At 41.7% G+C, this 14,672-nt stretch overlaps 2 protein-coding genes and 3 pseudogenes across 5 annotated transcripts; 1 reads left to right on the top strand and 4 right to left on the bottom strand.

Annotated features, from left to right (window-relative positions):
* Nucleotides 1–576: 576 nt before the first annotated feature.
* Nucleotides 577–1,889, top strand: AT3G43151 (annotated as a pseudogene; the record flags this gene model as incomplete). Its single annotated transcript has 1 exon — nucleotides 577–1,889.
* An 896-nt stretch (nucleotides 1,890–2,785) lies between these two features.
* On the bottom strand, nucleotides 2,786–3,523 carry AT3G43150 (uncharacterized protein; the record flags this gene model as incomplete). The annotated part of the gene is made up of 2 exons (NM_114183.2): nucleotides 2,786–3,262; nucleotides 3,329–3,523. 2 exons carry the CDS (start codon nucleotides 3,521–3,523, stop codon nucleotides 2,873–2,875), a joined length of 585 nt encoding a protein of 194 aa, NP_189901.1. The 3' UTR covers nucleotides 2,786–2,872.
* A 571-nt stretch (nucleotides 3,524–4,094) lies between these two features.
* AT3G43148 (myosin heavy chain-like protein) lies at nucleotides 4,095–7,223 on the bottom strand (the record flags this gene model as incomplete). Its single annotated transcript, NM_001161188.1, has 9 exons — nucleotides 4,095–4,339; nucleotides 4,426–4,829; nucleotides 4,893–4,973; nucleotides 5,075–5,103; nucleotides 5,189–5,316; nucleotides 5,410–6,057; nucleotides 6,275–6,667; nucleotides 6,915–6,983; nucleotides 7,199–7,223. The coding sequence occupies 9 exons, from the start codon at nucleotides 7,221–7,223 to the stop codon at nucleotides 4,095–4,097; spliced, it is 2,022 nt and encodes a 673-aa protein (NP_001154660.1).
* A 1,818-nt stretch (nucleotides 7,224–9,041) lies between these two features.
* AT3G43147 lies at nucleotides 9,042–9,653 on the bottom strand (annotated as a pseudogene; the record flags this gene model as incomplete). Its single annotated transcript has 1 exon — nucleotides 9,042–9,653.
* Nucleotides 9,654–10,910: 1,257 nt separating this feature from the next.
* Nucleotides 10,911–13,073, bottom strand: AT3G43146 (annotated as a pseudogene; the record flags this gene model as incomplete). The annotated part of the gene is made up of 1 exon: nucleotides 10,911–13,073.
* Nucleotides 13,074–14,672: the final 1,599 nt, after the last annotated feature.

Below are 14,672 nucleotides of genomic sequence, written 5' to 3'. Positions count from 1 at the left end.
CTACGTGGGTAAAGGAAGCCCATAAGAGAGAAGGCCCACAAGCGTCTTCGAGGTGAGAGTAGGGATGAGGTGCTGACCTGCGAAGTGAGTGTAGCATCGAAGTCAAGACTACCCGGATTGAGGAGGCTGAATGGGCCGAAAGGTGAAGTCAAGAAGGTCCGGAGTGGATTCAAATTCAAACGTTCAAATAATTAATTCGAAGATTAGAAACGGATGCGTTTAAGATAGAATGATTATGATTAAATAAGAATTAAATGTATTCTTTGGGTATATATTGTGAGTCAAAGCCCATGTAAAGACACACGCATTTTCTTGGTGCAAATTAGCTATACATATTCTTTTACAATACTCATAGTTTTCTCTATAATTATCTATCTATTTTATAGTATATTTGTCCTCAAGAATAACTTGTTGTCGAATTACCACCTGTCAAAAGGCGAAAGTCAAAAGAAACAACTATACCTAAGCCTACTGTGCAGGAAGATATTGGGCTCGAACTAATAGAAGAAATCACCCCTGGCGCTACAATCGAAGCTGAAACCGAACCGTGGGTTGACGAGGATATATTAGCACCAAATGAACATCCTGAACCAGAAGCTCGAGTGTTTCACGAAATTGACTGAATTCCGGCTAAAGATTGGGGGGGCTGATTGGAGGGAGCCAATAAAGCATTACATCGCTACAGGCGAGCTCCCAAAGAACAAATGGCAAGCTAGAAAAATGAGAATCGTTAGCGCGAAATTTTGTCCATCAAAGAATTCTTTATATAGGCGAGGTGTAAGTGATTCCTACTTACTTTGCATTTTTGGGCCCGAAGTCGAGATTGTTATGAGCGAAGTACATGAAGGCTTGTGTGGAAGTCATTTCTCGGGAAGGGCTATGGCTTTCAAGATCAAGAGAATGGGATACTACTGGCCTACTATGATCACGGACTGCGTTAAGTATGCTCAACGATGCAAACGTTGCCAACTCCATGCACCACTCATTCACCAACCTTCGGAGTTATTCTCTTCGATCTCCGCCCCGTACCCTTTCATGAGATGGTCAATGGATATCATTGGAGCATTACATAGGTCAACCCGAGGTGTACAATATCTACTGGTTCTAACTGATTATTTTTCGAAGTGGATTGAAGCTGAAGCGTATGTGAATATTAAAGATTCGGCAGTAAAGACTTTCATTTGAAAGAACATCATATGCAGGCATGGCGTTCCATACGAAATAGTTACTGACAATGGACCGCAATTTATTTTGCACGAGTTTGAAGCATTTTGCTCGGACTGGGGGATTAAGGTTAGTTATTACACTCCGCGGTATCCACAAGGGAACGGTCAGGCCGAAGCTGCAAATAAGACAATTCTAAGCAATCTTAAGAAATGTTTTAAGTCATTTAAAGGGGGCATGGTATGATGAACTTCAGCCAGTCTTATGCGCATATCGCACAACTCCTAGGCGCTCGACCGGTGAAATCCCGTTTTCATTGGTTTACGGGATGGAGGCAGTTGTACCAGCCGAGCTCAATGTGCCAGGACTTCGTCGAACGGAAGCTCCTTTGAATGAAAAAGAGAATTCTGCAATGCTCGACGATTCGCTGGATACCCAACGAGAGGTGAGATCAAGCCTTAATCCGAATTCAGAATTATCAACATGCAGAAGCTCGGTATTACAATTCGAAAGTCAAAAGCAGACCTTTCTTTGTGGGCGATTATGTTTTGAAACGTGTGTTCGATAACAAGAAAGAAGAAGGAGCAGACAAACTTGGCATTAATTGGGAAGGTCCTTATATTGTTACCGAGGTGGTCCGAAATGGTGTTTACAGATTGAAAGATTTAGAGGACAGACCAGTCCAACGTCCTTGGAATATTATGAACTTGAAGAAATTTTATGTTTAAAACGAAAAGGGAAAAAGACACGCATTTTTTGTATATGAACTACTGTGAGGCTTGATCTCGAAATGGGTACGTAGGCAGCTCGGAAACGAGTTCAGCTATTAATCGAATTTGTTTTATTCATGTTAAAAAAGACTTTGATTATACGAAAGAATGAAAACAAGGAGTTCGACTATGCGAACGAACAAAGCAGGAAGCAAAGATAGATTTATTTAAAAAGAAAAACGATGGAAAGGTGCCAAAATCTTAGACACACTTCGAACTAGGAAATCCTCCTCGTCTTGCAGAACACCTCGACCCCTTGACTGGCGATGTCAAGAATGAGCATCATACAATCCGGGATGCGAGCAAATTCTGCGATTCCAAGTTCGATCCAATCTCCGGGGTGAGAGTTGAGGGTGTGTAACTCCCTTGATATCACAGTGACTCTCCGCAGCATTTGGTTGATCTTCTTTCGAAGTTTCTTCTTTTCCGTTGAGCGTTTTTTGTGTTGAGCCGCGAGAGCTTTGATGAAGGACATCGCGATGTCCTAATCTCTGCTCGAAAGGTCCTTAATTAGTGCACACGGAGCTCGGATCTGGGATCTGAAGCTGCGAAGTGGGGGGCGTCCTCTGTCTGGTACATTTGGAATGTCCTCGTCGATCATCCCGATCCTCGAAAAGTCTGGCATGGATTCCGAGCATCGGAGGTTGAAGGCCATAACTGCGAAAGAAAAACACGGTATTGTTAGTGAGGAATGAAGGAGGACCTAGAGAGGAAATTTATAAGAAGTTTTCTTAGCTTTCAAAGATTTGATTCCATTTAGAGCCGGAGTGATTCGCGGAAGCATTCACGTCGCCTTGTTCGCTCTGCATTTAAAGAATATCTCCAAAACGAATATTTTCTGAATCAAGGAAAGTTGGAAAGTTTCCTTAAATAAACTGGGCCGAAGCCGAGTAGGTAAGTCCATGCGAAAATAAAAGGTTTTGAGTCTCAGAAAACATTTAGGGAAGGGGCTCAGGAACAGGCTCCTGCATCGCCGGTTCGGGGTTCGAAGTGGACGCCTCGTTTTTGACGTCCACGTCGGGTTCATTCTTCACGCGCTTCCAGGGGTTACTGTCCTCCTCCTCGTCGTCACTGTCCTCACTGTCAGACGGGATCACTTGAACCGGAGCGTTTACAGGACCGGAGACTTGGCCTCGAGCACGAAGGTACATCCGGAGCATGTGCGGGATCTTCGCCACGCAGTCGAAGTTCCTCCACTCCCATTGAAAAGGGTCGCTCTCCATAGCCCTTATCTTCCTCTCGATACGGGCAATTCGGGCCTCCAGCGTTTGCCTCTTGAGGCCCAAACGCTGCCTTTCATCGTACAAGCGGCGATGCTTGTCGACGACCTAGAATATGAACTGGTTAAAAACGAGTTAAACTTGTTCCGAAAAAGAGAACGAGAGAGGATTTACCTTGTCCATAAAGTCGTACGCCTCCTTTTTATCTTTCGAAGGGAAGTGGAAAAAAGCGTTTGGAAAGAGGACACCGGTGGGCTCGAAGCCATCGCCGGACAGAAACAAGGGACTCCCGGGGTCGAGGGGGCAGACGGTGCAGGCTCTTTCGCGTTCCATTTTATAGGTGTTGTCCAAGTAAATTTCTGCGATCATGTTTTTCGAGAGTTGAGAAAGTTTATGCTCTTATTTATAGTGATTTAGGGTTTTACTCGAAACCACAAAGTTAATAATTGTGGCGTGTCCGAATGAGTTTATCCATTTTTGGGAATCGAGGAAAAGTCAATTATTGCCTTAGAAGCGTGACACTTTTCCAGATTTCCAAGGACAAAAAGGCAACTGTTGAATTTAAGATAAGTGGGCCATTAAATGCAGAGTAAATAGTAAAGGCTCAGAGCCCGCGAAATAAATCGAACTGACTAAACCCGAGTTGCGGAGTTCGCGGATTCGAGTCCACATTTTTAGGGATAGGTCTGATCAACCTACAAATCCCGTAACTTTACCACATGGTTAAACAAAAACGCTATTTAAAAAGATGGACTTTGCAAATCCATACTCAAAATTAACACAAAGAAAACCCTCTTGGGATCATAGTTTTAAAGGAAAGGTTTAAAAGCCTCCTCAGGCAAAGTATTTGTTTAAAGCCTACTTAGGCAAGTAAAGTAATTAAAAAAACAATAATAAATTTCGAGTTTAAGAGACAATCCCCATTAAGTGGACACAGCCACTACGAGTTCTCGGGCATCTCGGGTTCGATTTGAACTGACTCGGGATCTGCGGCAGTTGTTTCAGTCTCATCCGGCTCGCCAGTAGCAGGCTGCTCGCTAGGAACCACGGAGTCTGAGCCATCATCGTCCTCGATGACCACTGTCTCCGAGTTTGTGGATGGAGAAATTTCAGGCGGAGTGATTACCGCCTCCAGAATTGGCGTCGGCGCGATAGGCACTTCGGGTTCAACGGAATCGCTAACACCTAAGGCAATCATCTCGGACTAACACAAGAGTAATTCGCTGTGGATCGTTTTTTTTTGAAAAAAAAAGAGAAGAGTCAGAATTTACCAGCCCAGTCTAAACCAGATTCGCTCAAAGGAGGCAATTCAGTGAAGAACTCCTCGAACTGTTGAGGGTTGAACGACGAGGAAGGAAGGGCAGGTAAACGATTTCGCTTCTCTTCCAGAACGGCTTTCAACTCGTCCCACTCTCGTTCTTCAGAAAAGTCATCTTCATGAGTTTGGTCCAAAAGGAGGAGATTGCCCTCGTACTCCTTGATGTCCGATTCCAGCTCCATTCTAGCCTTTTCGGTTTGGATGAAGACGATTGCCCCTTGGATCAACTCCATCCCGCGACCTTTCACCCCTTTCCCGGCCTTTGATGCCGACCTCGCCAACTTAGCGTCCTGATAGTTGGCCACCGCTTTGTACTTAAGCTGCAATTCGGACATCTGGTTGGACAATTCGTAGGCACTGGATTAGGATTCCGAAAGTCTGTCCCGAGAAGTTGAGAGTTCTTCTTGGATTTTATCGTACCTTTGGTACTGTTCCTGCAGCTCGCCGTTGGACTTCATGAGTTCGGTGGACAGGTTGGCCAATTGATCCTCCAATTTCAGCCTGGTGTCATTTGAAGAGCGGAGATTGGACTCAAGGGACGAAGACTTATCTTTTCACGCCATAACATTTTTTCCCTGTCAAGTAGTAGCTTTTCGTAGTACTCAATCATGTCGTTGAGTTCGCTGTTCGCCTGAATCAGATAACAACGAGAAGGGGTTAGCGACAGAGTAAAGGAGCAAAGATTAAAAGATCTATTGTGGGAAAAAGGAACTAACTCGAGATGAGTGATGGGCATGGAGTAGGAATCGTTCACAAATTGCAGGACGCCACCTATCGAAGGCTGGCAGGATGGTGTCTTTTCCGGTTTTGAAACATTGAAAGACGTTTCCCTCCGTTTCCATCGCTGTTAAAGAAGGTCGGACCGGTCAAGGAACTCTAAGTCAATAAGTCGAAATGGTAAAAAATGTAATAATAAAAATGGGAGGAAATTTCTAACCCGTGAGCGACTTGGTCTGAGGAACCAAAACAGCTTTAGTTCCAGCATCTCGGATCTGTCTCCGCTCTGCCTTTTCACCTCCTGATCCAGACGAAGGAGATACGGTGACTGGAGGAGGAGGGCCCATAGATCGGGGTGGCAGCGACGGCCGAGGAGAGCGGTCAGTCCGGGCCCTCGTCTTGTCTCTTTTGGGGGAGGAGCTTCTGCGGGTTGGTCTGTCTCTCTTCTTCCGAATCAGGTCAGCAATTGGCTCGCTGCAGAGTCCAGTTTGGGAAGTGGGCCAAGGTGAGTCACAGCGAGGTGATCGCTCCTTGTGGGATGACCGGCCGCTGTGACCTTTACGGTGAGGAGTGGGTCTGTAAGCACCGGCAGATCTTGCCCATTCGGCACTGCCATCGTTGACTAGCAAGGTTCTGCTATATTCCTTTTTGTCGACTGTGGATTGGAAGAATGATTTGTTCACTTCGCAAGCCTCCACAATCGACTTGGACATTGTCTTGCGTCGAGCTGTGATGGCCCGAGCAGAAGTCCCTTTGGATAAAGAAGGGGGCAGTGGCAGCTGGAGGAGATGTCCAGGGGGGCTCATCCTAAGCTTGTGGTTGGCTTCTATGAACCGGTCGAGAGTGAAGGAGTTCCAAAGGGTTTTTCCTTCGATGATAATCTTGAAGAATTCGCCGAATTCAGCAGTAGGAAGGGTAGGTGCGATGAAAGTTGCGAAGTGAAAAATAGAAGTTGGTCAGATAAGACAAGAAATAAAATGAATTTCATATGAATGACCTAATAACTACCGGGCTTAGTGGTCCACTTCGAGGGGAGCAAGTCCAGGAGGTTTCCGATCGAGGCAAGGCTCTTTTAAACTAAGAACCACGGGTGATGCCAATTCTCTTCTTTGTTCGGAAGGTGCGAGATGAGATTTCTATTGGCGTTCGGATAAGCCGAGAAGTATCCGACTTTGTTCGAAAACTCCTCACACTGAGAAGTTCGTTCAGTTTTAGAACCCCGATGGCGTATCCGGCTTCAGCCGCAATAGTAATAATTCCCAGAATAGTCCGGAGGAGGTTGGGAGTTAGCTGGGGTAAGGCGATTTCAAGGGCCAACAAGTAACGAACGAGGGCTTCGGGGAGAGGAAAAGTCAAGCCACACCCTTTGAAGTAAATCTCGTACACGCAGAAGAACCCGGGACGGTGTTCCTCCGGTGATTCGGTAGGCTCCGGCATCTGAAAATCCTTCATTACTTCGACCAGAATCTGACAGAGCTCTCCCAATCGATTAAGAGATTAGAAGGTGCATGTGGATTGATAGTGGGGACCGGCGATGTCATTTGGCCGGGTGCAGAGGTCGTTACTAGAGCCGGCGTTGTCAAAAGAGGGGGATTCAGGTCTTTCAATTTCGGAATTCATCGTGTAGAGAATAAGAAGATTGAAGGTTTGTAGAGAGAGAAGAACTTTGCTTTCAGAGAGAAGCGTAAAAAATAAAATGACAAGGAAAGAGTAAAGTGAATTTACCTATACGCGAACCAGTGATGATGACGGAACCGCCTTGGGAGTCGTGGAGGAAGTGGAAGAGTTTCTCCGCTTTAATAGTAAATAAACAATATACGGTCATAATTGCGACAAGTCTCACATGAGTAATTATAGGAAATTCTGAGATTAACTCAATTGCGCAACTTAGGCGGGAAATCAAAAGAATCATTTGGCGCAATCTTTGCCCTTATAGCATTAAAGCCTTCCAAACTGGAGTAATACTTCGAAAGACTTGGGGGGCTAATTGTTGGTGTCGGATCCCGCACCATGGGCTCGGATCCGGCAAAACATTGCTACGTGGGTAAAGGAAGCCCATAAGAGAGAAGGCCCACAAGCGTCTTCGAGGTGAGAGTAGGGATGAGGTGCTGACCTGCGAAGTGAGTGTAGCATCAAAGTCAAGACTACCCGAATTGAGGAGGCCGAATGGGCCGAAAGGTGAAGTCAAGAAGGTCCGGAGTGGATTCAAATTCAAAGGTTCAAATAATTTATTCGAAGATTAGAAACGGATGCATTTAAGATAGAATGATTGTGATTAAATAAGAATTAAATGTATTCTTTGGGTATATATTGTGAGTCAAAGACCATGTAAAGATACACGCATTTTCTTGGTGCAAATTAGCTATACACATTCTTTTACAATACTCATAGTTTTCTCTATAATCATCTATCTATTTTCTATTATATTTGTCCTCAAGAATAATCCTACCCACTAAATAAATAAATACTTGAGTGTGTGAATCCGACATCCACAGTGATCACGTGGTGCATCTCCAGCACCAATGTTGGAAGGGCCATTTTGTTGATTCTGTTCGTCAGCCATTTCGAGTGGTTGTTGGGGAACAAGGTTGACTGTGTTTCTCCTTTCTCTGAGTTTGCCAGCTATGCGGTCGATGTTGTCGTTGAAAAGGAGGTTCTGATTACCTGTTGATCGAGTTTGCATACAACAGAGGTGTACCTGGATCAAGAAGACAACAAGAAAAACACACAGTTAGCAACCGAATTGAAAATTGAGAAAGAACTTGATATAAGCAAGTCTGAAATCTCAAATGTAACAAACAAACACTCAATTGGCAACGGCACCAAATTGATAATAGGTTTTTAAGATCAATTCATCCTAAAGAACTATCATATCGTTCAATCCAAATAGGTGTGATGCTAACAATCAAGATGTGATCAGAAGTCACTAAGTCAAGCCAAACAATAACAGGTTTTGGTGTGTTCTAGCAGTTCGAAGAGAACATGCAGAAAACAGAAATTCAAGCAGAAACAATAAAACACTCGACCAACACAGCTCGTTGCAGAGCACTGGGTGTGGTCGAGTGACAGGTCGAGTAACAGACAGAAAATGAAACAGGGATACTCGACTGCAAAGTCTGTTGCCAGACAACTGGGTGGTCGAGTATTAGGTCGAGTAACAGTAAAGAATTGCAGAAACTAAGCAACAGATGACAAGATGTAGTAAACGACAGTAGAGTAAACAATAAATTCAATCAGATAAAGAATTCCCGAGGATGGGGTAATTGAGTAGTTTCGTTTCCTCAGTTTATAGGTGATTGACATGCTCAATAAATAACAACAAGTTCATTAACCAAATCTAAGTGCCACCGCAACAGAGACCCTCAAGTTAACCTAGTCCCAGACTCAATCACCATTGACGAGAGCTAACCTAACAGGCATTACGAATCAACAAGTTAAAGCCAAAACGCTCCCTTCAACCAATACCTTGGTACAGGGCCACGAATCTCTGGAATTAATGGTTCAGACATTTCATCGAACACCTTTTGGGCGCGGAAATGTCAGGGTTCAAATTCCAGTTGATCAGAAAGCAATAGGCATTGAGAACAACTAATCCATAAGGGATCTATCAATCAATACTCAACCACCTAGCATACTGAGAATTCTACACTACTCTAACCCATCCTCAGAAACCTATTCACTACTCAGACATCATTGCAGAGAACATAAACGTTGAACAAGATGAAAACATGATAACAACAGTGTGATAGCAAAACGATAACAGGATGAACAACAGTAAACGAAATCAAGAACAAATACCGAATGCTCAATACTGAATAGATAAAGAGAAATCCGGATTACAAAAGGTCTAGAACACAGTGTTTGCGGAATAAAACTCGATAAAAACTTGTTCTCGAAAATGTAAAGTACATGCTACTTATAGCAAAATATTCTGAAACCCTAATACTCAAAACGACGCAGTATTAGGACGGATTAAGAACTGTACTTGACCCAGGTGGTCGAGTGAGAGGTCGAGTGATTAGCTGGAGTCTTCTTTTCTTCCTTGTGTTCGAGTGTCTGGTTGAGTGCGGAATGGAGAAGACTCTGAAGCTCGCCATCGAGTATGTAGTCAAGTGGTTGTGATGGTGATACTCGACTTCAAGGTGCAGTGGTGCGATCGAGTGATGATCAGGTAGTGGAGGTGAAGACACTTGACCTCGAGGTCGAGTGATGTGATCGAGTGACGGTCAGGTGGTGGAGGTGAATATACTCGACCAGAGGGTCGAGTGGTGAGTTGAAGTTGTGAAGTCCCCTACTCGACCAGGGGGTCGAGTGGTCTGTTGAGGTCTTGAAGCTTCTACTCGACCTGGTGGTCGAGTGGTTTGATATGATCAGGTCCGCTTCTTCCAGTTAGCTCGTCAACAGCTCTAAATCACATGAAATCAACACAAGTATGCAACATGCATGCAAACATATCCTAAACATGCAAAGTGATGACAAATGATGAGAAATGGTATAAAACAGTGATGATATGATGCTAAAGTGATGACAAATGGATGCTCAAAACATGCAAAATACACACTTATCACAGCGCACTGATCATTCACCCCCTCTTGGATTTGGAATACTTCTTCAGAGGCAAAGTCAACATGCTTCTGCTGCACTTGGAGGAGTTTGTTGATGCGTCTGTAAAGCGGGTTGCAAGGTACCTAAAACACAACGACAAAAAAGGCACAATGTTAGTAATTTGTGTAACAAAAGCGAACTTGATCTTAACGTTTCTAATGATCTCAAATATAGCAAACAAACACCAAACTGGCAACGGTGCCAAATTGATAGTAGGATTTTTACTCAATTAATCCTAAAACACTATCCTGTCGTTGTAGTATTTTAGGTTGTCAATCCAATCCAGTGTGATACAAACAAATGAGATATGATTAGAAAGCTCTAAGTCAAGCCAAGTAGAGAGTTGGTTAGTTCTAACATTCCTAGTATGCAAAAACAGAAATGAAATGAAACTAAAAGCAGAAATTGCAATAACAGGCAGGTGAATAACAAAGCAGAAATGATAACAGGCAGTCAAATGGATAAACGATTCCTAAGGATGGGGTAATCGAATAGTGTGGTCTCCTTAATCTATTCAGGCGGTTGACAAAACTTCACAGAAGCTATCCTTAGACAACAAGTTCAACAACAGATTAATTCACTCCCGTGATAGAAATCCTCAAGCAAAGCTAGACACTGACCTAATTTCCATTAGCGATCTCTAACTAAACAGGCATTATCGAATCAACTTGTTAAAGCCAATACCCTCTCTACAGCTAATCCCTTGGGGGTAGAGGCAGATATCTGTGGAATTAATAGGATCCAACGCCCATTAAACGCATTCTGAGCGCTGGACGTCTAGACTCATATTCCACATTAGCCAGTGAAACAAGCAATAAGCGCAACTAATCCAAAAGGGATTCTAGTATTCTAAACTCAACCACCTAAAACGACCAAGTAAACCACAACTAATCTATCCCATCCTCAGAAATACGGTTCACTACTTAGACATAATCAAAGACAATAGCAAAACAACGATTGAAAATATGATAACAGAAATGATGAAAGACTTAAACGAAAACTGAATATAAAATACTTGAAAGTGAATACAAAGTCGCAGGAGAAACACTGCGGCTATGAAAGTTGCGTAATGAGATGAAACGTGGATGAAACAATGACAAAGTGGTGAAGAATGAATGCCTAAATCATGCAAATTATAGACATATCACCTAGCAAGCATTTTCATTATAAATTCAAGCAATGCCACAACTGGACTTCCCCTAGCTGGTAATAAAGCATTATTTAAAGACTCAGCAATGTTACTAGACATCAAATTATATCTCTCCCCTGTAAAATGAACCCTACTCCAATTCGCAAGACCCATTTCTTCTATAAAATTCCAACAGCCCATACTGATCGTTTCACACACATTATTAAAATCTTTGAGCCGAAATGTGTTACCTGCTTGCCAAACTAAAGCTGGAAGACCACTCTTCTTTCCATACCTTCCTTTATCATTCCTTCTTATGTGGACCAAAGAAGCTCTATGGTGTGCTTGAGGGAACACAAGACTCACAGACTTAATATTGGTTGATTTCGATCATATACAAAGGTCAATTCAGGGCCATCTTTGATTATTTCAAAAAGCTTATTCATGAACCATGTCCATGATTCATCTGTCTCGCTGTCCACTACAGCAAAAACTATTGGAAAAATCTGGAAGTTAGCATCCTGGCAACTAGCGGTAAGGAGACAACCAAGAAACTTACCAAAAAGGTGTGTACCATCTACTACAACAACTCTCCTAAGATATTTTAACCCTTTGAAACTAGCCCCCAATGATAGGAAAACATACTTGAAACGTTCATCACCCTTATCATCCAACTCTGTTTCCAAATGATAAATTGTGCCAGGATTAGCAAGTTGTAAGACATGCAAATATACATGCAACAAGGAGAAAGAGCTCTCATACGCTCCATGAGCTGTCTCGACAGCCAGTTCTTTAGCTTTCCCAACTTTCTAATACGTTATTCGCACATGGTGCTCACTCAACATAGAATCAGGTAAGTCTCTTGCTCTTGGACCACAAAACGCCTTCACATACTTAGCCCTTAGGAGTGAAGCTACAACCTTAGAAGTTGCATGTTTTGAGAAGCGGCTCCTAGTCTCCACCTTACACATATGTTCCAACTTTGCCATCCTCACCTCATATTCTTCACTGTCCCCAACTTGATGTGCTCTGACTCTCCAATCACAACAATTTTTTTATCATAACATTCATCAACCAAGTAATGTTTCTTGTACCTAGTGAATTTGAAGCGGAACGGTTTATAGCATAAATGGACAAGGCAATCCTGAAATCTTCCCTCGTTGCAAAGGTCCTTCTGACAAACATATTATCATCCTCTTTGCTCAAGTCAACATGAGCTGCTTTTGCATCCATATCATCGATCATCTCCGAACATTGGCTCTATGTCGTCGTACCCATACACTTGATCAATGCTTATACCTTTTTGAAATGTCTCCAAAAAGTCTGTCATAGACCCAACATTACTTTCTTTTAACATGACTTTCTTTTTAGGGGGCTCAACAAAATCATCATCCCCGCTGTCTTCATATACAACGATTTCTTTCCCAGCTTGAAACGTAGCAATAGTGTAGTTATCGTCGTCAAACTCATCATCTTCTGATTCACTCCCTGTAGTGAGAGAGAAAGAATCATCAGAGTTTTCTAAAGACTTTTTATCATCAGCTGAAGCGAGAACTTCTACCGGTAGAGATGTATTTAACATCAGAAGCGGCGACAAAAACTCCATTAGTTGACTTTTATGCTGCTTCTAGTGCTTCTAACAGTAGTTCATCGCTTATGTCATATTTAGTGGATGTGACATAAACATCTGTACTCTGAACAATAGCAAACTGAGAGCTGGGATGATAGACAATAGTACTATCTTGAAAAGAAGATAACAGACCAGCGAAGTATCCTCCTTCCAATGCCGCAACGAGTTTAACTCTAGTTGGTACAAAACATGCAGATGATGATTCTCCAGCTTCTAAACACTTAGCAATGCTTGTGCCAGATTTTCCAGATTCAGAAGTGGGGCCGACTATAACTGAATCTCCTTCTCTAAAACACACAAACAGATTCACAGATTTATCGCCAATACTTAAAGATTTGAAGCATCTAAACTGCCAATCAGACCCAATCATCATCGGACCCGGCTGAACACAAGCTAACAGAGTTAGTTTGTCCTCAAATATGTAGCTAAGCTCGACAAATACTGATGTATTCTCCATTCCGAATAGTTGTCGCACCTTTAGGTCCAAATCCCTTAAAGTGTTTAACCCCATCACCCTCATCGCCCTCCCGTGCTATACAAAATCCATCTACCGGCTTGTACAACAACAATATCATCCGCTGAAAATGAAATTCAATTATCATCAGTCTCTAGGCAGTAAAAATTGAAACATTATGAGCAATTAAGCACCAAAATTTACTAATCTGAATTCCACCTTCCATGGTAGATCCCCTGAGTTGAAAGTCCTCAAAAAATAATGAAACACAACTGAAACTGACAATCATCTTCTTCCTTTTAACCTAAAATGAAATAATCCTCAAACACACGAGCTAGAATTCCCCCCAAAAAATTTAGCTAATTTCGAGTAAAACCTAAAGAGAATCTGAGTATTATATAATTTTATTCACCAACCTGATAACTAATTCCGTTGAATTGAAACTCTCATAAATGCCGACGTTTCTCTCAGCTCCCACTCCGCCATTGAATTTGTCGGCGACGATGACGATTTGACTTCAACATTTAATTTGATTCTAATGTAATAAGAATGTACAATTAAGGCCCATTTACCAACTGTTGAGCCCATACAAAACACTCGAACTCGGACAGAGGATTTCTTTTTCTGATAAAAACAAAGGAAACCCTTATACGTAATTTCCACAACATCAAACATGTCCCACTTTTTATGTATTCACGGCTCGTGTATTAGACGCTGCGGTGGTCCCGGAGGGAGTCTCAAATTATAAATAGTAACGGTACTGGTTTTATAATTAAGTTTGAAAAACGTATGTTTTTCCAACTTATCTCTTAATTATATTCGGTCAAAAATACCTTATTTTAAAATTATTGGTTGATTCAAACCTATGATTTAACGGTCATTAACAGACGTTACGGTATCTGTAAACAACGTTTAAATTATAACAGTAAAATAGTCGAGAAATACTTGATCTGTTTATTTTTGGACTTTCAATGCCTCAATTTTTTTGTAGGAAAAAAAATACTCCATTTAAATATTTTTTCTAAAAATACTTTGTTTTTGAATTGTTATTAGATTCAAATCCTTACCTTAACAGCCGTTAACGAGAGTTTTTAGAAATTAGTAAACTACGTTAAATTTTAACTTTCCATGTAAAAATAAATATATACAATATTTATAAAAACTTTTACAAATATATTGCTTGGTGTAACACGTATGTTATTCAACTTGCACATGTCCAATTTTCTTTAATGAATGTCATCATACAAATTTAAATACATCATTTTCTTCACTTTCTATAAATTTGAATTTAAATACAATTAACACATGAGAGATTGAGACAAAGATGACGACGACGATGTATATGTCATTTTTGTGGTCGTGGAGTAGGTTAGTTGCGGAAGTCGAGAAGAATTTAGGTAAAAGTGGAAAAAAAAGAAAGAGGTTTGAGAAAGAGAGAGTCTTGATCGTATTAACGCAGTAATATTAAATAAACTACTTGTTACCACTAGACCACACCAATATATTTGTAAGATTTTGAATAAAATTTGTATATATCTATTTATATACACATGGTTAACATTTAATGTCGTTAAATGATTTTGTAATATCCGTTAATAATTGTTAAGTCACAAACTTGAATCCACCAATGATTCAAAATGAAGTATTTTTAGACAAAGATATTTT

Source organism: Arabidopsis thaliana, chromosome 3 (assembly GCF_000001735.4).
Source record: "Arabidopsis thaliana chromosome 3, partial sequence".
Lineage (NCBI taxonomy): Eukaryota > Viridiplantae > Streptophyta > Magnoliopsida > Brassicales > Brassicaceae > Arabidopsis > Arabidopsis thaliana.
The sequence above is the reverse complement of the archived record's forward strand: the minus strand, read 5'-3'. Positions and strand labels throughout refer to the sequence as shown.